At 45.0% G+C, this 22,439-nt stretch overlaps 1 protein-coding gene across 2 annotated transcripts; it reads right to left on the minus strand.

The window, feature by feature from the left end:
* Positions 1-6,045: 6,045 nt before the first annotated feature.
* Positions 6,046-21,420, minus strand: LOC119383303 (clathrin light chain). 2 transcript variants are annotated; one of them, XM_037651376.2, is made up of 7 exons: positions 21,164-21,420; positions 20,642-20,676; positions 19,966-20,092; positions 17,315-17,426; positions 16,108-16,119; positions 11,062-11,291; positions 6,046-6,846 (listed from the first exon to the last, which is right to left on the minus strand). In XM_037651376.2, exons 1-6 carry the CDS (start codon positions 21,321-21,323, stop codon positions 11,105-11,107), a joined length of 633 nt encoding a protein of 210 aa, XP_037507304.1. In that variant the 5' UTR covers positions 21,324-21,420; the 3' UTR covers positions 6,046-6,846; positions 11,062-11,104. The 2 variants fall into 2 exon arrangements, with proteins under 2 accessions (XP_037507304.1, XP_037507305.1); XM_037651377.2 differs by lacking the exon at positions 16,108-16,119 and having other exon boundaries at positions 21,164-21,419.
* Positions 21,421-22,439: the final 1,019 nt, after the last annotated feature.

Genomic DNA, 22,439 nt, shown 5'->3' on the forward strand with positions numbered 1-22,439 from the left:
CTTCTGCCTCTCTGCAGTCCATGCCATTGGTGTCGTCGTGGGATTCTTCAGCGAGGGAAGGAGAGCACGAGCGTCTAGAGCCACAGAAGCAGAGGCGGCCATCGGCCGCTCGTGCCACTTCAAGACGCCGGAGGCGTCGCTGCTGCCTACTCGTCGCAGGAGAGAATGAGGCGCGCGAGAGGGGGGGGGGGGGGGGGCGTAGGAGAGGAGAGAGAGGGGGAGGGACGCGCATGCGCAGTGCAGCCCTGACGCCACCACTACCACCAGACACAGCCCCGAGCAAAAGATGCTTCGCATCTAAAAACACCCAGGGTCGAATGGGATTTGAACCCGGACCCTCTGCGTGGCAGTCGAGGATTCTACCAAAGAGCGACGCTGGTGCATGAAACTCACTTGCAAACGGACGGACGGAAAAAACTTTAGGGAAAAAAAACAACACCTGCAAGGTTGCCGGCACGGGCTCAGGCCACCCGGCCATTATGAGCGGCGAGGCATAGCCTTTCCACCGCTGCCCGGGCCCGCTGGATTGCCCACAGTTCTTGTAGATCTGAGCTAGTCAGAGCACTTAGCCATCGCTCCTCGAGAAGGTCCAGTCCTATGTTGTCGTCTCTGTATATTGTCCTGATCCGTGTGCATTTCCATAAGATATGTGCCATATCTGTGTGTTCGTGCTTGCAGAGCATACAGCTCGCTTCTGGGTATTGTCTGGAATTTACTCTGTTTAAGTGTACTGGATTTGGGAAAGTTCTGGCAAACAGATTGGAGAAGATTGCAAATCACTTGCAAAAAGACCCTATAGAGGCGTCACGTCGGGCAAGGAATCGCATTACCTTAGGTAATATATATAGCATGACAGAAGAGTAAAATAACCAGGCATCACACAATGCTAATTGTGCTACGAGTGTGTGGTTTAGAGCTTCCCACTCACTTTCATGTGCTAAGCCATAATTCTTCAGCGTCATCAGCCGTCGCATCAACAAAGTGCACATAATACCTTACAGATGTGTAGCAGGTACTTCGCTTATCCGCAGAAAGACGAATAATGGCATAGTGGGTGCTCCCCACTTCACAAAAATTGATTTATGGGGTAGTGGATACCTTGCATGTGCACTTGTATTAGTTGCCCCAAGAGAGCTTAGAACGGGCTTCCAGCTTTCGCTGTGACTGTGCCGAGTGTTCCGCGCAGGCACGACTTTTTCTTTTTTTTTTCAGCCATTGACACGAAAATGATCTGGCAAAGTTAGTTACCCCACGACTAGGTGACGACGAAGCCAGGCAGCACGAAGAGAAAAAAATGGAGAAAATATATTTACATAATTCGTGGCAGCAAAAAAAACTCTGCACTAATATCATAATCAAATTGACAATATGTGTGCCGATTTTGTTACTGCAAACCATGTCAAAAAAGACCAATTTTAAGCCCTAATATTCCCATGGTTACAGTCAGCCTTAGCTTGCATATTCCTGGTCGAAAGGCACAACATTTTACGTACAAGGTGCTGCCATGGCAAATGACCCCAGAAGCGGAAACACAGAGCCGAGAAAGGACGAGGGCACAGTCTCAAGGAAGAGAAGCATGACGTCATGTTTTTTTAAAGCTTGTGATTACATTTTTTGTGCTGTTCTTTGAGAGGGAGTCTAGAACTTGTGGGAAAGCAAGTAACTTCAGTTTATCTCTCCAACCTATGGCCCAGAGATGAAATTTCAGTCATAAATTTTACTGACAGCAGCACATTTTTTTCCTTCGGGATTCTGCACTGACCACATAAAATTACTCAAGTGACGGCAGTGTTCCAGCTAGCTCGCTTAGCCTGCCATCGTAGAGTTGGGTTTAAAAAATTTAATGGTTGCAGCTCTCAGGGTTAAATATTTAGAGACATTTCTGGACAGCAAAGAATTGTAACCAGCAAAAGCTTATGTGGTTGCCATTCAAATTTATTACATCAATTGTGTCAAGAGAGAGAATATTCCCAAGAATGCAGGGCCGGACTTTCAGCGCTTACTTTCAGTGTGTGCTGAATAGAAGGGTAAAATTTAAATATATGAAAAATAGTGTGCAGATCCCAGAAGTGTAAGAAGTCGGCCTAGAATTTAATAACTATTAGCTCCATTTCTGTCATATAAACAAATGTTGTGAATGTTTATATTGTGGCTTATCAGGGCTGGGCAAAGATACTTTGAATTTGTATCGCGATACGATACAAGATACTCGGGCAAGAAGTATTGGAAATACAGATACAAGATACTGCCGCAAAAATTGTATCCGATACGATACTTGGCAATTGTATCTTAAGATACTTCGATACAATCTCAAATTTGTTATTATAGATCCATATAATATAGCAGCAAACACATATGCATGAAAATGTCTTCTTGAAAATTTCTTAACTGTGACCTATTTTGTTTCACTTGAATGAAATGCCTGTTAGTATCTCAAAAGTTTTGCCCTTCTTGCTCAAAGTACATTAGTTTCCTTCCAAAACAACTTATCGGGGCTTGTTTTAGCTTCTTCACAGGACAACTCTTTATACACTTCGCTGACAGCGGTACTTGCTTTGCACAGCTTGCCGACCATCTAGCAGATTGCCATATAATCAGAATAACTTTAATAAGAAGCCTCGCACGACGGCGCAAATACCGGTGTGGGCTTTTACCTTGTCCGTAAAAGACAGCTTGCACAATACCGTATATCCGGACAGGGGTACAGCAGCAACAACGCTAGTAGCGACATTTTTTTTTCTTTTTTGTGGGGGGGGGGGGGGACGCGTGGTGTATACTAGGGGTTTGAGACCTTTAGCTAGCGGCCCGGCCCGCACACATGACCGTCTTCGTCTCATTTGTTTTTATTTTCTAAATAAGTATGTTCGTGAGCTGCACAGACATGACTGGTCTCAAGCATTCCTTCCGTAGGGAACATCTGGTCACCATGTGCTGAAACATAACCGTGGAACAAAAACTATATTTCGGAATACGTGTTTAGATATCAGTCATTCTGTACATCGGTATCGATGTTTCTCGAATCCTGACTCCAAATCCCCTTCAGAAATGACCTATATATGAGATATGGGAAAGTCTTCCTTTCAAACGTCATTTTGTTCAAACTCTCTCCCACCATCTTCACTGTCCCAGCCCTTGCAACTAAATTTCGCGACTGCGGCCTGCTGGCTATAAGCTCAGTTTGAGACCCCTGGTGTATACCTATATGACGTAAAACTGCAATGAACTTTCATATTCTACTTATCTGCTGGCGTAACGTATTCTTTGTTGATATACTCATTAACGTGCAATCTTTTTAGCAATTTTTCTTCAACGAGAGAACATGTGCAACACAGAAACGTCTCAGACGTATGGTATAGTCCCACAGAGCGTCGCAGGACACCGCCGCTATTCGCGCTATTGCCACTTGCAGCTCCCATTACATGGCGATTAGTAATGCGAAAAGTGTTTAAGAAAGCCTAAAACAGGAAAACAAATATGGGTAAAATAGAAATGTGGTTGTGTATCAAACATTCACATTGGATGAGTACAGAAACACAATACAGACGGCGCCCTTAATAGCTATGAGCACGAAGTATCGTCAACTTACCTATTAAGACAGTATAAAATTCAGTGTCTATGGAAATTGTCTGAAACAGCTCGTTGGGACGCTCATGAGCAAAACAGAGCATTCAGTAAAACAGTTTCTCGAATCTCCTTCCTAACATCTTTAAGATGGCTCCTAATGATTTCCATTATTATAATGCGCACTCAATTTCGCTATTTTCCTAAGCGGTAAGCAGAATGTTCTGTACTGTTTACTCAAGGTACGTCCGCATAATTAATATCTTTGTTTTCAAAATCGCCTTGGCAACGTGTAAATGTGTAAACAGTAGTGGAAATAAAGAAGACAATTAGAAGAATAAAGCAGAGATCTTATTTTGGGAGCGCGTTACAAAATACATACTGCAGTGACCAGACCGGAAAAACAGTGCAGAGACTTAGGTAATGCAAGTGATGCAAAATGACAGCTAAGAAAGCACTTGTGCTAATAATCAAATTGTGATTTCATAAATTCTTTCAATAAATGGAGCAAGAAGTGGAAAGTATACGGTACGCCAAGATATTTACTGTTACGTAAACGCTTGCTCTTTTAGATCTAGCATCAGTACCAATGGTGCTAACGTTGTTAGATTCTTATTTGCATATAAGTTAATTCATGGCATGCAAGTCAAACTTACATCCACGAGATACTTCAAATCGCTGATATGTAAAATCCACGCGACGCAAGGGAACCCCATTCTTGCACGCATCACATTTCGTTACGGAGCAAGACGCAAAACGCAAGAGAATCTTCAATAACGACACTGTAGCAACATCAGAATTTGCGCGATAGATGCGGCGCAGGACAGTGGCAAAGAGCAAGTGTCGCGGCATCGGCGCAACTAAAAAGAAAAGAAATCGAGCAAACAAAAGGTACGTGGGCTGGGCGTAGACGTCCGCGCGCTTGTCTTGCGTCACTGCCCTAAGACTTATTCAGATGGCTTAGTGGCACCAGTACCAGCTTGAGAAGCGGAGCTTGGCCAGTGATTATTGTTTTGCACGGTTGTGTTGCGATAGAAGTATCTTGTATCTTAACCCTTTGCGGTCCGTTGTCGGGCAGCGCCCGACAACGCAACACGGCCGTAGCGGTCCGCTGTCGGGCCCCGCCCGACAAGGGTGTTCGTGGTTTAAATTTTGCTGTTTTCTCACCGCGAGTCGCGCGCATTTTTTGTATACATGAAGGGCCATCTCTTGAGGAATAAGTGAGCTTTGTTTGTTGAGGTTTTACTTTTTTGACACTAGGGTGCAGCACTATGATCAGCATGGGGCCTAGAGCGTACCCACTCGCGCGCGCGGTTCGCTGAGAAGCATGGCCACGTTTTCACCGCGTGCGTTTTACGGCGGTGCTTTTAGCGAAAGCGAGGATGACTTTAGTGAGGAAGAGAATTACGTGCCTCCACCAGACAGTGATGACAGTGATTCGACAGAAGTGAGTGACGAAGACGACGACGGCGGCGGTGGAAACCTGCAGTAATAACCCTGGCCTGCACACAGGGGAATGCTTTGAGCGGTATCATACGTTGCCCAAATATCACTAAAAGAGTTGCCTGCAGAATGCAGGAGCAAAAATAAATATCCTGTGCGTTTCTCTTCCACAGCTTGTGTTTTTATTCGCGGCGCCAGAAACTGGCGAAATAGTTTCGGACCGCTAGAGCCGGAAAGTGGGTAAAGGTTTTGGACCGCAAAGGGTTAAGATACACGATACATTTTCGAATGTATCGGAAATACAGATACAGATACTCGTCTTTCGAGAAGTATCGCGATACAAATACAAGATACCCAAGGAGTATCTAAGATAGTATCTCAGATACATGTATCTTCGATACTGCCCAGCACTGTGGCTTATAAATTACAGAACTTTCGTTAAACATATCGAGCAGCGTATTTTCCAGCCCAAAATTCCCCCGCTTAATCTCTGGTACTCCACTGAAGTCTAAGAAAGGGAAATGGTCAAGCACCTGTTTGTAGCACGAAGCCACAGGGAAATATATACATATTTCGCGGGAAAAACATTCTTAGTTGCCGAAAAATTTGTGCCTGGACAAGGATGAATTTTTCGGCAACTAAGCTTTCTATCTGAGAAATCAATATGGATTTCCTTGTGACTTCGTGCTACAAACGGGTGGTTGTCCATTTCCCTCGCTTAACCCTTCCGCCACCTCACTGAATTCTGCACAGCTGATCTGCAATCTACTGAAGTCTCAGTTTGCCTGACGTATGTGCCTTCCTGGAATGCATGCCCGTAGCATCACCCCCCCCCCACCCACCCAATAAAGATTCATGGCTACGAGCCAGCTGGAATGGTACTTCTTTTGATGGAATCCTCGCCCAGTGACAGGGCCCATCAGAAACCCTTCCAGATTGGTCTATCAAACAGGGGAAAGGAAAGGTGGAAAGATGGTATGACTAGCAGAAAAATAAGGTACTGTCCAATGCTGAAAAGTAAAGGTGACAGCATAAGCAACCTTCACACCATGGAACATGAAAACACTTCTTAATAAGAAATGTTCTCAGTTTATTTAAGAACCAAGTCATAAATAGTACAATCACTCGCGATCACTGGTCACAGCTGCTTCCACATTAACATCAAATGCACAGTGCAAAGCAAGGACGCACTAGACCCTTCTGAGGAGCCTTCAAAGTGCTGAGTCCCCCCAGCAGATTCTTACAAGGCTATGAACAAGAACAAAAAAGAAGACCGCTTTCCTGCAAAAGTGCTTGAAAGAAATAAGTTGCAGAGAGCCTTGCTCAAGACAATCAAACCAGCAGCCCCTTTCTTCACTTCTTCAGAACTATTAAGTGCTTCATAAACTATACAAAAGTTTTTTGAAAGACGAGCTGCATCTCTCTGTAGAACAGAGGGAAAAAAATTTTCTTCATCAGTAATAGCTCTTTCTATACAACACGTTCCACAGACTGGACTCCATTGTGCTAAAGTACACTTAATTACGCTCAATTCCTGCGCTGCTTTCTTTTTTTCTCCTTTGCCAACAAGAACTTCCAGCAAATACTTATTATAACAGACAAAAATACTACTCTACTGTAAGAAAGTAATAAACCACCAGAAAAAGAACTTATGTGACATAAAGCAATGGTAAAAACACTGAGTCACAGCTTGTTGCTATAAGTTCTTCAGAGTATGCAAAAGAAAGAAAAGAAAGACACTAAACAGCATCTCTACAAGTCTCCATGTATAGCTATTGCAGGCAGTATCAGATGCTTCAACCAGCAGTTCACATCCATAGTCTAGCATTTCATGTAGTACTTCTGAAACAGATAAGAACCAGAAATTTTAGGCAACGCTGCGAGACACTCTGTCAAAACCCAATGCATATAGGTAATACTGTTACAGTCCATGCTTATGATTTAACAGATCCCCATACATGTTACCTCCAGATATAACCATTCTTCTCAGTTTGTTCTACCTATGTTATTAAAACATCCCATTCCATTTTTAAGAGACTGGACTATAAGAGGACATCAGCAATAACAGAAAATTTTACGCAAACTTTTACAATTTGCAAATTTTACAATTTTAAAAATTTTACGCAAACACATACAACGCACTCTGCTCCGGCAATGCAGGTAAGTGGCAGCAAGCTGTACACAACTATTGCCAGCCACTTGCAGAATGCACGAAAATGCACTTTTTTTTCTTATTAGGTAATGAACCAACTAGCAGCGAGCTTCCTGCAATCGTATGCCACACAACAATCTGCCAGCTAAGAAAGAGTCTTCACGACGCCCATGCAAGTGGCACACCTCTGCCCGCAGCTACCAGCCCACTGAATGCTGAGCGGTTGCAAAGGTGTCCAGCCTACCTTGCATCACTCAGAAGCCATAGCAAACGTATGCTATAAAAGCAACTGCCAAAAAATTGCAAAATGTACAGCGTCAAGAACGTTAGTCCTTGTTGCACCAATTCTCAGAAATAAGAAAGATAGGCTCCTATTCAACACCCAGATGGCAAAGAGTATGACACGCACAACTAATGTCGCATGCAGTGCAGTGGTGGGCAGAGAGACGTTGAACTTGCCGCATACAGCAGCTTTCATTTAGGCAAAATGTTTATTCCACTGACATTTGTCTTGAGTGAGCAACAAATTGCAGCCACTGTTGGTGTAAGCAGCAGCAATATGCTTGCGCCCAGTGGCCACCATGGAAAAGAGCTGGCCACAATGACTGAATTAATCATGGCCAACGTTTTGTATACTGACCTCCCAAACCTTCGGACGTCGTGAAGTTGACAGATATTGCTATATGTAACTGAGGTCGAACAAAGCTGCACGTCTGTGATTACTAATTTGTATAGATGCCACAGTCTTCTTAGAACAATTTTTTGAAGATCTCAATTCAGCAAATCATGCTGCAGGAAGAGAGCAAGTGGAATCACTACTACAGTAAAACCCAACTATATTGAACTCGGGTAATTCGAATTAACCTTGATATCTAACTACTTTCGAACACGATAATGCTTTAACGTCAATGTGTAGGAAAATTTACGACTACATCGAACAAAAGTAGCTGGAACACTTGGTATATTGAACATCAGGCAGTGCAATACGCCCCAAGAAGTTGGCTTTCCCTCAGAAGTTGGCCCTTTCTCGTGAAAGAGGACTTTCCCACATGCACTTCGGAGAGAGCGGTGTGATGGGTGCCGCCGCACACAGCGAGTAGAAACTATCGCTTGCATCGCGTGCTTTCTCCTACGTTTCCTTGGTGCGGCCGTCGTGCAAGGTCACCGTTTGCTTCTCAGCTCCCTTTATTAATTCAATGGATAATGTAAAACGGAAGAACCTGGCTGTTCTCCGCAAATCTGGCGATAATCAACCCAGTCAAACGTGGAGAAAAGAAGTCTGATGTCACCGCTACGTAGAGAATCCCAAGAAGCCCACTGAGTATGACATTGAAAAACAACGCCAACATTAGAGCCAAGGCAGACTAAAGGCTTCCGGCACTTGACGAGCACGCACAGCTGCGTATGAATATGTAGGGTTGCTGTTTGCATAGATACCGTATTGTCTCGCCTACAACCTACACCTGCATGTAACCCGCATCCACAAGTACAAAAAAAAAAGTTTTTAGGAAATGTGTACTGCCATAAGCCACCTTCCTTGCATTATCGCCAAGCAGTGCCATGAAGCCTACTTGTGCACCGAAATTCACACCAAAAATACGGTAAATCCTTTAAAAGTTTTATATAAAAAATATTCCCCTTTTTTAGCGAGTTCGATATATAAGGGTTCAACTGTACTGCTGAGACTTGAAACCATTCCATTAAAGAGGTCCTGAACCATGCCTCAGGCTTGGTGAAAAAGCCCACTCAGCGAAAAGCAACCACTGCTATGAAAAACTCGGCCAAACTTTAAGGTCGTGCACGGAACGTACAGCTTACAAGCAGAGCGCGACGTTACCACATCCTCAAGCCCCTTCTCTTCATAAAGAAGCCCGTCCTCACTCTCTTCAAAGCTGCCAAGTTGCTCTATTTTGCAATACAGCAATAGAGCAGACTGCTGCTCTTGGCCAATAGTCAACATAAATAAAGGGTGGCTCTTGGATCAGATGCACTTCATGCTGTTATCACAGTGTATAATAGTTGTTGTAGTTAAGCAGGCTGAAGCAAGTAAAAATTTTGCTTTATGTTTCAGATTCTGGGAGAAGACAGCTGCCATCTGCTGAACTCTGTGCACACATGCACGTTCAAGCAACTCTATCGCTACACTCACTGCCTTTTTGGCATTGTAGCCTTCATGCTTTGTTTGGTTCCATTCCCTTTTTGAATGTCAAAAGTCGCCTCAAATCTTATGAAGCTAGTGCGCATCGCCAACTTCCAACGCCACAGAAAAGAGATTTTTAAAGTTTTTCTTGATGAAACAGAGCACACCTCCATAACTCCCGTAATGGAAATCATATCACACCAAGCACAATGCCGTAAAAACTCGGCCCTCTAGATCTCTCCAACAACTTTTCACTTACTACAGGGGGAAAGGTATTATGTAACAGCACACTAGGTGGGCTGTATTTCAGCATAAACTGAGCATATAAAGCTCTTGAGCTAGTGGTGGTGTGTGGGGATGCTTAATTGTCTTGCATATCCTAACACTGTCTGTAGGACACAGTTACACAAAAAAGTGAGAGAACAGAAGAAGAATAGAGACTAAGCTCCGAGTTACAAGTGAAGTTTATTCACTGCGTCTTTAGTTGGAAGTTCTGCCTCCTTCTGTTCCCGAATTTCTTTCGTTGTTGCATCCTATAAGCATGTTGCACCAACTTGCCGAAGCTTCTACGTTAGCAACTTTTCCTCCAGAAATTGCTTTCCCTTCATGGTTCTCCTGTCTAGGAATCGAGCTTATCTTGATGGCGCGTGCCATGATGCGGATGGCACATAGGTACTATTCGCGTGAGAGATGACGTGAATGTTCCTGAGTTGGCAACGCCTGGCGGTGTGGTTAATCTTATACAAAAGAAAATTCTCTTGGGCTTTGTGTCAACGTTACGCGTGGATGCTTGGCGTGGTAATAGGGTACTCCACACGACGATTTCACAGAGGCCTTCCTGCTTCCTTGAATGCAGCTCTGCTCACGAGTCTTCAAACCCATGAGCAATGTAGATTGGGCTTCCGGCAGGAGCAAATTAAATTACTCTCTCAACATCTTGGTGTGGCAAGTCGAACTCCCTAGATTTTGCAATGTGTTATAATTGGAAAGCTACATTTCCTTTATACTAATTCGCCTAGCTGGCTTATCCCCTTCAGGAACGAATTATGATGCACTGCCTGCAAATGCGTCAAATTCGCACGGCATGATTCCAAGGCACTCAGTATTACATTCCAAGAAAGAAAATGAACGGATGTGTTGTTCTGTGAGAGTTTCAGTAATTAATGCTAATTAGTATGTAATTAACTATCTAATGATTCAGCAATCAGTCACCTTCAATTCTTGCATAAAAAGAATTTAATATTAGGCCCAAAATGCATGCACAGTTTGTTTTTTGTTGTATTCGTTTCCAGCAAAGAAAAATACTCTTGACGTTGGCCTTGGAACGCGGCCCGTCGAACAATCGACCATGGTAATGTCGAACATGGTAATGTTTCCAGCAAAGTGACACTCCGAAGCAATTCGCAGCACAATGAAGTTAAATGACCGCTAGTTGTCCACTCAGGAAGCCTGCGCGAATGTGCACACTGTGTTTCAAGCCATTTGAAGCTACACGCGGTGCGCGACGTGCCTCTGAAGTTGATGTGTACAATTGTACACACCGCCACTGAAGGGGGTTATAGTAAAGAAGGTGCAACGGATGCCCTTTTGTACCTTCGCACTAGCGTGTACAGTGTATTTTGTTCCTAGAGTGCTTGAGACTTGACAGACAACAGACAATGTCCACCAGCTTTTGAGTTCTATCCAATCAACACATGCTCAAGTGAAAAGTCCACTTAGCGCAATGTTGCAAAATATTCCCCATGTTCTACGAAGCACTACCCACCTTTACAACTGAAGGGGATCAGGCTGATGACTTGAAGCACACCTCAAGGTGTCTTGTTTGTCTGCGGTGGAGACTGCTTCAGTTGCAAGATGATGGAGCGCATGCGTGACACGTCCTTGCTATTGCGTGCAGCCTTGGGATTAAAGTCGCACAGCTTGGCAATGGCTTCCCACTCCTGGCCCTTGGGTGCCGGCGAGTCACGCTCGTGTACCCACTCTTTTTCAGCGTTCCTGAAAGGTTATGAAGCATGGTCGTAAGGGACACCGACAATACAATATATTCAATTTTATGTTGTTTTCAAGACAAGCATTTGTGCAAAAAGCTCTTTAACGGCGTACAGCGGTTTTAAGACTTCGCACAATAACTACGGTTCAAGAACTCAAAGACATAATGCCTCACGGAATACTTGCACGCTTCCGCGCCTAAAGGTAATAATGAAAGTCACTGTAGTTATGTCTATCATTCACATTATTAGCATAACAACAGGTAATATTTTGCTGTTCTTTGATTGTGTGTGCCCTGCAATATCCAGTGACTTAGCACACAAGTGTGGAGGCTTAGGAACTTTTATATTTAGCATTGTAGTGTAACACAAAACTTAGCATGTGCTAAACACTGGGAGTATGAAAGAGCCCAAACATGTTAACAAAAAGAATGCAGAAAGGGTTATATTACAGTTACACTAAATCTGAAGGTCCCTACTGATACACTCATACTAAACAGAAGAGAGAAACAACTAGAAATGTCACTCAAATGCATGATCGCATTAGGTGAAACATTTGCAGCAGCAAGGTGAGGGTGACGAGACAGAAAAGGCAGCAGCCCCCTCCCCTGTTTGTTCGGCAAAGGGTCAAGTCACGCAAACACATAGACAAGAACATGTTAGGAATGGCACTACCATTAACTCCCTCAATATAATTCAATGACTTGTCATGAATCGCTTTCTCCACAAACGAGATCACTGTCCGACCTTGTGTGGCAAAGAAGTGAGCAGACCTCCTTTTAACTTGTATTGTTTAGAAAAAGCGTGCCCTTCTGTATGAGCCAGTCTGCCAATTTTCCACATACTAAACGTGATGCAAAGCACACGCCGCTGCTCTGCATGATAGCTGTAATTTAATTTCATCACTGGCAGGGGGTCCAAATATTTACAGCTGAAAATTTTGCAAAGGGATGACCACACTTGAATTTTGTTAAACCAGGAAGTTTGCAAAATCAAGAAAGGGATTTCTCGGTGGTTGGATATCTAAAATCGTAACGTAGCGACAGCCAAAAGCCACCACGGCACTGTTCTTGCTGCCAACCCAAGCCTGATCGTGTGAAAAAAAACCACAGGGGTAGCCTAAGGGTGGCCAGGCAGGCTACGACAGGTTACCAACATGCAAAGAGATGGCGAACAAATGTAGCGATTGTGCGAGCAGGCCTAGCGAGAAAGTCTCGAACGGACTATCAGTGCCATCTGTCGCATAAACCATGAAATAATGAAAGCAACCACTGCCATCCCTAGCACCATTTGATATAGAGACTACTGAGTCAGCTGTTCTGTGCATGGACGCAGCGTGCAGCTTTATCAAAATATAGGACTGTGGCTAGGGTGCCTGATTGTTTCAACGTGAGAAGGATATCACCACTCTTTACTCATTTATTTCAAGACAGACTTCGTTAAGTCAGCTTTGGTGGCCAAGTTAAGGTTGACGACAACCCTGAACCTTATGGGTGCCTGCCGGGGAATGTAAATTTCTTCGTTAGGTTGGGGACAGCTGGGTAATATTGGGTTTCATTAGAGTTTTAACTGTATTGCTCAAGTTTTTTCTGTCACTGCTCTTACCCATGTTCAGTGACAATGTGTGGTGCAAGTATGAATAGCTGAAATAATTTCCAAAAAGTGGCACAATAAACCCAAACAAAAATAAGCACATATGCGCTGGGCTCTTTCCTACATTTGACCGGAACCGATTTTTCACTTGTCGAGGAGGCCTCAACAAACGACCACAACGAGCTCATTTTGACCACCTGGCCTTTTATTAATGCACACCCAATGCGTAAAACAAGAATTCTTGCATTCTGTCGCTATCACAATGTGGCCGCAGCCGCTAAGACCGAGCCCATGACCTCACACTTATAATAATGTCTTTAGTCACTTAGCTATACCGCGGTACGTATGGTCCCAAAAGATTACCAATTTGTTTCAAGTGAACAACCGAGAAGTCAAAACAGTTGTTCCATATAAATGTTCCTTACAACAAAAAGAATCAGCAGCCGCGAAAAGCGCTAAAGTACATGTTCACTCTCTTGAAAGAAGGAAGAGAGATACGTAGCGAATTCCAGTGAAGAACACGTCCTGTAACACGTAATTTGGAAACGGTGGTGGCTTTCCAATGCTGTCATGAGAATGATGACAAGCACAGCAGTAAAGCTGGCTTATTACCCATTTCCTCCTCTATTCTTGGCCCATAGGAAACTAGTGTATGCGCTTGTGCGCTCACATGCCCGCGCTAACAATGTGACACAAGTGGCAATTGTCTTAAAGGGGCCCTACAACACTTTTCCAAGTAACCATCGAATGACCTCACTGTCTAAGCTTATTGCCTCGCGAATCAACTGCCGCAATATCTTTTGGAACCCGTCACGTATGAGGGGGTTACAAGGATTTGTCATGCGCTAAGCGCTTTCTCTCTTTTCGTCCCAGCAAGCACGCTGAACACCAAACAGTGGAGGAGGGGATGATGAGGGGCAAGAAGCTAAATCTCTCCATCAGTGCACATCATGAACTTCAGCACTTATTTTCTTAGAATGCGAAGCTCACTTTCGGTACAAACATGCTGGTGTAATTGTGTGATGTAGTTCTAGCACTGTATACAAAACATGGCACGGGCATGTCATGGCATTCAATGGCCGTGTCCATGTGCCTTTTGGTACACGATGCCGCGATTCTGGGTATATGGCATCATTTGCTGAGAACAGCGAGCAATTTCTAGCCAACTTTGAAATTTAATTGCAAATTCTATGCTGCGTGCTGCGCTATAATGTTTGGCTCGCATGTCTGCAGGAGCCTTGACTACCAATCGGCAGCATTTTTTGAACATGTTCGAAAAGTACTGCAGGGCCCCCTGAAGTAGCTCAAAGGCACTGGCACAGCAGAAGAGCACGCATGATTGCAGCATAATGGTAAGGTGGCTGTGATATGGTGGACTGTGATTCGAGCCCACCATCGGGCAGAATTCAACATTCTTAAAGGGGCCCTGCAACACCTTTCTTAGTTATATTGGAATAGTCTCATTATTGACGTATGACTCTTCACGAGTCATATGCCGCAAAAATTTTTAGAATCCGTCAAGTCTAAGTGGTGTTACCAAAGTATAGAGATCACGTTCCGCAGCTTTCTCCCTCAACTCAACGTAGCGAGCTCGCGGAAAGCTGCGCGCGGCGTGAAGGGAGGGAGGGAGGGCGGAGGTGCGAGGAGGCGACATCAGCGCCGGCGGCATTTTTTTCTCTCTGGCCTCTCGGCGCAACCACGTGGTCTGTGGCGCCACTTCCGGTCGGCTCGCCCAGTCGTCGTCGAGCGGCGGAGACCATCGCACAGTGTATCGCGCGTGCTTGAAAACTGTGAGTCGGTTTGGTAATGTTGGGTGTGCACCTCGAACTGCCGTAGTGTTTTCATCGCTCTGCCAACCATGGATGCAAACTTGCGTGCGCGTTTGGAACGAATGACAGCTGAGATGGGTTTCGACCCACACTCCGATACACCGCCTCGTCGCACTGCTCGCGCTTGAATCGTATTCAACACGGCAAAGCTGCGTGCACCCTTCTCCCAGTGGCGGTACTTCGATGCTGTTTGCTCTTCGAATGCGGGCGCACAGCGAGTGCGGGCTGACAACAAAGAACTAAAGACTAGAAGAAAGGATCGTGGGGCATCGGGCCGGCGCGGACCCATCCCCCGGCTGTCTGCAGCTACCGTGAAAATGCGAGTCTGCTTGGTTGCTGTGTCGCGGTTTCTCGGGAACCTGAGACTACGGGGAGGATACGCCAGTATATCGATGACATACTGAACAGACAGCGAACGGCGGAGCCGATCGCACTGTGTATCGCGCGTGCTTGAAAACTGCGCGTCGGTTTGGTAATGTTGGGTGTGCACCTCGAACGCCGTAGTGTTTTCATCGCTTTGCCAACCATGGAAGCAAACCTGCGCGCACGTTTGGAACGAATGACAGCTGAGATCGGTTTCGGCCCATACTCCGATACATTGCCTCGTAAGACGGCACTGGCAGACGACCCCGAAGCGCCGTCATTACCGGACGCCAGCACTGTTATCGGAGACATGCTGCACGGCTGCCTCGGTCGGTCGTGAGAACGTGCCGACGATGCAGTTCCCAGCTGACGAGGCAACACTCGAACGGCTGCCACTCTCAACGGCAACCGGCGATGGTCAAAAGCACAGAAATATTCACGTTTTCGGCACTGCGCATGGCGAAGAAAACTGAACCACGCAACTACGAGCAGACGAGCTGTCGGTGAGACCGGAAGTGCTAATATTAATGTTTGTTCGGTGTTTTTAACGCGATAACAGAATATAAACATACATATTATCTACTTATTGAACTCAAAATTAACAACGAAAGTAATAATGAGGGTGTTATCGTGATTATAACATCAGCCAATGGTGGAACTGCCGACAATCGCGTCATATTTTGCGGACTGATACATCATTTGCCGAGAGAAGAGGGAGCAATTTTCAGCTGACTTTGAGAATTTATTGTAAATTCCAGGCCGTACGCATCGCTATAATATTTGGCTCGCGCGTTCTCAGGAGCCTCGACTACCGATCGGCAGCGCTTTTTGAGCATGCTCGAAAAGTGTTGCAGGGCCCCTTTAAAACTATAACCCCTTCGGCAAGACAGCAGCAGCATAGTCAGGAAAGTCTAGGAGGCTTCGCAAAGAAGGCTTGGCTTTAAGAAAGGGTGCAGGGAAGGAAAAGCCACAGCACACAACACACAGTGTAATGGTGCGCAATGAGAGAGAGCCACGCAATAGCAGTTGACGACTTACTTGGACACTTCTCTGAACAGCAAGTGGGAAAAAAGGAAGAGGCATATGAATGTCCGACAATGACACTCACAGACAAGGACATAACACAAACAATTAAGGAATCCACAGGCTAATAGAGGCCGGATACAGAAAGAGATGACCCAAAAGCGGCACGAACTAGTGTGTGTGGCTCAGATGGGCACTTGCTGCCTCATGTGCCATCATGGCCTCTTTGTCTGCCTAAGCTTTCTACAACTTCCCCCTCATTCTTTGAATGCATACCCTATACTGCCTACGGAGACATGAGCAGCTGAACATTACAGATACATCCACACACCTCGTACAAGTTCAGAGACTCCGCACTAGCCACAATGACAGCTAGTAAAGCTCACTGCCATTATTCACTAACAAACAAGCTTGTGCCGCAGATTAAGATGCTTAGAAAGAACATTATTCAAGTAAGATGGAAGGCTTTACAGGCATGATCACACTGAGCCTGCCTGGAACATTTTTTCTTAAACACAGACACCTTAACATCATGAACAGTGCTGCGCTGATGCTTATGGTCTTTCATGCAATTATTTTGCATCAAACTGAAGTTTGCACACAAAATAATAACACTCACTCTAGTAGTTACCTCTCACTGGCGGTGAACGAAACAGGTATAATGCCAAATTATCAGAAACCTACTTTAACTTCATTCATTTTTTTTTTCAGTCAAAGCCAGACAACATGATAGGAAAACACAGTGGAGGAGAGGCCATAAAATGCCTACCTGTTTCAACCTATTCAGCATAATATGGTAATGACAATGTTTAAACAAAGGTCCACTACAAACCTGAACAATACAAAATCCACAAGATGAAGGCCTGGCCTAAATAAGAGGGGTAGAACAAGGAATGCGGGTGGAGCTAATATTCTGACACTGGGGGCTTGCCCTTGTCGAAGCTGGTTTGCTGCCCTAAGACAACTTGTCTATCAATATTGTGGATGCAGCAGCATTACTTATTCAGCTGTTATTCAGTTTAAACACAAGAAATTGCTTTGTTCTTGCAAAAATACAAATAAAAATACCAAAGCTCACATCTACGTAACCATCACTTCATAGCTATGCACATGTTCAATCAAAATAATCGACAGATTAGCATTAGGATTCACAATATAATTAAAGTCAAGGAGAATGTACTGCGGTGCATGGAAACACTAAGGAAAAGTTTGCAGATATTACCTGTTGGCCAACTTGGCCTTTTCAATTTGTTCATGATATCGTGCATACCACTCCTCAAGTTCTTTCTTTGCTGTTGCTCGAAGTTCAGCTTTCTTCTCCTCTTCTTCAGCATCTGAAGTGAATGGAAAAGTAAAACTTTAGCGAGTGCACTGAGAGCTACGTATGTGAGCATATGTGCGTCATTCTTGTCTCGCCCACGCAAAGGGCTTAAGTATGATGTTCTCAATGTCTGTTCTATTCAAGCGCTGAAAGTCTTTTATAGCATACACACCGTTATTCTTATTATTACTATTATCATTATTATTATTAAATGTGAAAGCATTTCTATGCCAACTCAGCAAAAAAAATGTCCATCTGTCCCTCTCTCATACAAGATCCTGATCAGAGCGTCATTCTTTTTTCTTTCGAGTTATGTTTTCTGTGCATATAAGCGTTCCCCCTTGGTTGCTGTTGCACAGAGCTCACTATCTCGATTAAACTGTTCCAGCTGGCCAAATTACATTATTTGTCTATCCAACAGACTGCACAACAGAGGTAATCAACTGCCCAATTTTGCTCACTTCTCCCGTTTACAGACATCGCAGATATGCAAAAAGTCTGCCTTTCAAGCGGTGCAGAAATTATAGAGCCTCAAGTGACGTACAAATTCAAGCACTTCTTATCAACTCTGATTTATAGCCGTTTTATGACGACTAAGAAATATCTTGAAGGGGTCATGAACCACTTTTCCAAGTAATCATCAAATGGCTTCAGCATCCGAGTTTACTGCCACACAAATCCATTGCCGTGATAATGTCGTGAATCTGTCAGGAACTAGCAGAGTTACAGGGGTTTGTCGCGTACTTTGAACACTTTCTTCTCTCATCCTGACGACCTCACTGGAAGCTAAGCAGGGAGAAATGGCACAAGGAAAAGGGTAGTCACACCAGTGCGCGTCACAACCTTGAGTGCGCGTGATGAAATGCAATCGCTCTCTTCCGTTGTCATTTTTGTGCGCGAGTGTGGCTCACTGTGTAATGTTAGCAAAATATGGAGCACTGCACTGGCATGTGGCGGCACCCCGTGGCAAGAAGCGCATCTGATCCAAACACCGCACTTGATTTATGTTGGCCATTGGTCAATAGCATGCTACCCGCTGTTCGACGTCAAACAGCAGGTGCTGGCAGCTCCAAAGCAAGTGAGGACGGGCCTCTGCATGTAAAGAAGGCACCTGAAAAAATGACAACTTCGCGCTCCACTTTTAAAATCCCTTTGCCGCGCACGACTGCAACATTTGGCTGAGATGTTCATAGTAGTGTCTAGTATCTGTAGGATATGTGTTCTCACAAAGCCCAACGGCTGGTTCATGACCCCGTTAATGTAAAAGTCTTCTGAACCGTAAATGGTAATCAGAACATAACCATAATGTGTTACCTAGTAGGGAGTTTTCGAACAGGGGGTCCAATCGTTTTGGGGCCCCAAAGAAATAGCATCGAGGCCACTGCGCATGCGCGAGGCCCAAACAGCATTTGGGTTTTGCGTTGGGGACGCTATTTCTCGAATTTAGTGCGAGCCCCAAGGCCTGCCCCAAAAACTTTGCGTCAAGCAAACATGACTGCACCCACTGAAGCGACAGCTCTTGGCGAAGACTAGAGTGACCTAGAATAGGGGGAGTTCCGAAAGCGCGGCATACCCTATTCGAAAACTCTTGGCTCCTGCTTCACCCAACGCGAGCACATGCACAGGGTTTGGGGCCCCTATTCGAAAACTCCCTAATGTGTCACTTATACAGAAGCTGAATTTGTTGCACTTCAAGTAAACTTCGGGCACCTAAAGTGTAAATGCCTTGAAAGCTGGGCTAATAGGAAAGCTGTAGCAGAGGGCCCCAGATTGGTTTTGACATGACATTCTCTACAAGCATTTTGCCGCTGACCCCAATTGAAATGTGGGTGCTGCAGAGTAGAATTTAACAAGTGACCTCATGCTCAGCAGAGGAGAGCTGTAACCATTAAGCATACAATGAAAATCACCAAAGGGAAACTGTGGCACTAGTATCTATGGGAGTTGCAACAGCTGTGCCAACATGGGAACAGATAGCACATTGTTATGCCTAAACAGTCCTTCTGGCTTGACTTCACAGCCTCAAAAACTGAAACAGAAACTCCCTACTTGGGAGCTGTGAGACAGGCAGTAAGCATTCTTTGGAATTTCATTAATAAACGTACAGAAGCACTGCTGTACATGTTGACATTAGCCAACATTTGACAAGATTAACCAACACAATTATTAAGCCTGGATGATATAATTAAGTGCTGCAGCAACTATGTTGTCCTGCTTTCTTTCTTTGCTGATCGTATGATGTGATCATCTTGTACCGGCTGAAGAAACAGAAATGAAGAACAGACAAACTTATGTTCTAACAAACACATGTTACCTAGAGAACCGCAGTGTCAGATTTCCCTCTAATAGGCCATAGCCTCTCAGCCAGGCCTATAGCTAGGAATGCTCTTCGGGTGGGGAAGGGGGGGGGGGGGAGGGGTGCTGGAGGCCTTGACTATTTAGGAAAGCACCTATTTTGAGGAAGCACCAATTTCGGAGGGCCTAGGGCCCCTTCCTGCCGGCCATGATAACCGACATCATGGAGTGCCATTGTAGATAAATAAAACACGAACCTTTTTGTTCCAGCCTCTTGGCTTGCTCTTCACGCCATTTCTTTATCTTCTCAGGCTCTTCTCGGACGGGGGTTGGTCGTGGCGATGTATCCGGGACAACTGTTGGTGGCTGAGAAGGCCCATTCATCTGAAATAAATTGATGCATAAAATAACTTCTATTCAGATGGGCCACTTTCCTCGGCGAGAAACCAAACGTGCAGACATGCCAGAAGGCCTTGCTCTGTTAAAGGAATTGCGAGCTTTGCTGCTGTAGATTTAGTGCACTGAGGAGATTTTGGCCAAGTTTGTTGCTTCACTGCTCAATTCAGAAGTGAAACGACCTGGCAACCAACACATTTGTAAGGGTTGCTTGGATTACATGCCAATTCGTGCTGTCCCGTGTATGAGGTATTGGGTAACGAAGCGGACGCTGTAACAGTCGGCAAAGTCGGGAAGGTTCGAAAATAAAAGGGTGGCTTGAATGAATTTAATGAACACCAAAGGTCCGTTTAATCGCAATGCATGCTCCAACGCGCAGTACGTATCGAGCTGTCCAACGGTAAGGAACGACGCGCAATCTCTATCCGTCGCGTCGGTTCGGAATTGAGGCCCACGTCCTAGCGCCACGCGACTGATACACTTCAGGTGTTTTTAGACTTGATTCATAACAATTATGTGGAAAGCGATCAAACTCACCTGAACTTCGGCTGCAACATCATCGGCGGGGCCATCTGGAGATATATACACAAAACATGTGTGAATTTATAAAAAATACGCAAATAACGGCTACTTCGTTGCCATCCCAGGCGTTATGCGGTCTGAAGTACTACCCCAAATCATTTTGATACTGAGTGGGCGTAGGCGAATGCCTGATGCAGTCACGCAGTGCTTTCGGTAGAGGCTCGTGCTGCAATTTTAAGCTACTACAAAACGTCATTCCAGTACCATTAGGACACCTTAGCTTGGGGAAAATATTCAGCAAACATCGCACGCAAGAATACACCGCGGAAATAGGAGGCGCTTTCTGGCTGGCGATGTGAACTGCCCCCTTGCAAAACCGCATGCAACGCCCCAATGGTGACACAGCTATGATTAAGCCGATTTGCTGGAGTCTAGCGAAAGTACGGACGCGTATCCGCCAGCCTAGGGTCCTTAAGCGCAAGAGATAACATATTGCGAAGCATCAGAAGCGTAAAATTAAGGACGGAAAAACCGTACCGACTAGAGGTTCCTGCAGCGGCACGGGGGCACCGTCGAAGTTGTCATCCTCCAGACCTGCAAGCACGTTTTGTTCCCTCGCCAGGAATTCGGCTGCCGGATCTTCTTCCGTCACTGGCGGATTGTCGAAATTCGCTTCGAACTGATCGAAGTCGGCCATGGTTCAGTTCCGACCTACGAAACTGTTCTAAGCTGAATGCAGCGAGCTTGCGGCAGCAGATAAAAAAATGTCACTTGTGACGACTTCAAGATGTCGGTCAACCGAAGCGGCCCGCTATTGGGGGCGCCACCACATAGACGTACAATCTTTCCGGACAACGCTCCGGATTAACCGGATTAATAAATAACTGGGCCTGTACGACTGTGTTAACTATATTATAATTTATATTTCAGCCTTCGAAGGTAGGAATTGATAGAATGTGTCAGAATGCGATATATTATGCTTTCGATAGAGCATTGCTCCAACGTTTACGCTTTTTACATCCCGCACGCATGGTGGCGCGGTCGTCGCAGGGTGATGTGCGGGACATGTGCGGGATGTGCGTGCGGGTAGTGCGGGTAACAGGAATATAATGAGAAGGGAACGTGAATCTGATGTGCGTCACTTAAAGATGCAATGTACGTACGTATGTACAAACGTAGGCGTAACATAGGTACCACCACGTTTTAATGGCAACAACTCCTGTAGTTGGTTGTAACTTTGTTGCCAGAAACGCAGTCCATGGAGTAAGAAATGCCTGATCCAAACGTACTATCTTCTGATTGCCTCATTATTACAAGCATGCATTGTAGTAGCGCTTATCGCAGGTTCTGTGCACAACGGAACCGTTCGCGCGCAAGTGAGCAATTTGAGCGGGACGCGCTACCCGAAAACGACACGAGAGATAAATATCGGCGATATGCACCATTTAAACACTAATGCATTTTAAAAAAGATGTCGCAAAATACGATACGCGCTGTTATATGACTCCCCATTATTACGACCAGTGATGATATTTTTTTTATTTTTTTCTATCTGAGGCACTGTATCTGAGGGATTAATTTTTCTTTATGCTGATGCAGAAATGTAAGCTAGCGCCATCTTTGATAAAAGATGGCAAACTCGTTTTGGTTAGTTGTAAGACCGATTGCGTGATGTCGCCACTAGTACCAAGCTTCCCGCCAATTTGCAGAATTGCCTTTTCCGGTTGTAATTAACTAACGAACAGCTTTGACAACAGAGCGGCAGTTTGTAGTAATCACATTATGGGCAGGCGACACGTATTAACTAAATGTT

This window comes from Rhipicephalus sanguineus, chromosome 2, assembly GCF_013339695.2.
Source record: "Rhipicephalus sanguineus isolate Rsan-2018 chromosome 2, BIME_Rsan_1.4, whole genome shotgun sequence".
NCBI classification, from domain to species: Eukaryota; Metazoa; Arthropoda; class Arachnida; order Ixodida; family Ixodidae; genus Rhipicephalus; species Rhipicephalus sanguineus.

Excerpts from the sequence above, each read along its gene's own strand:
- LOC119383303 (XM_037651376.2), bottom strand. The coding sequence starts at position 21,323 with ATGGCCGACTTCGATCAGTTCGAAGCGAATTTCGACAATCCGCCAGTG. Across the intron at positions 20,677-21,163 it reads GCTGCAGGAACCTCTAGTCG|ATGGCCCCGCCGATGATGTT; the intron begins GTACGGTTTTTC and ends ATATATCTCCAG. Across the intron at positions 20,093-20,641 it reads ATGTTGCAGCCGAAGTTCAG|ATGAATGGGCCTTCTCAGCC; the intron begins GTGAGTTTGATC and ends AATTTATTTCAG.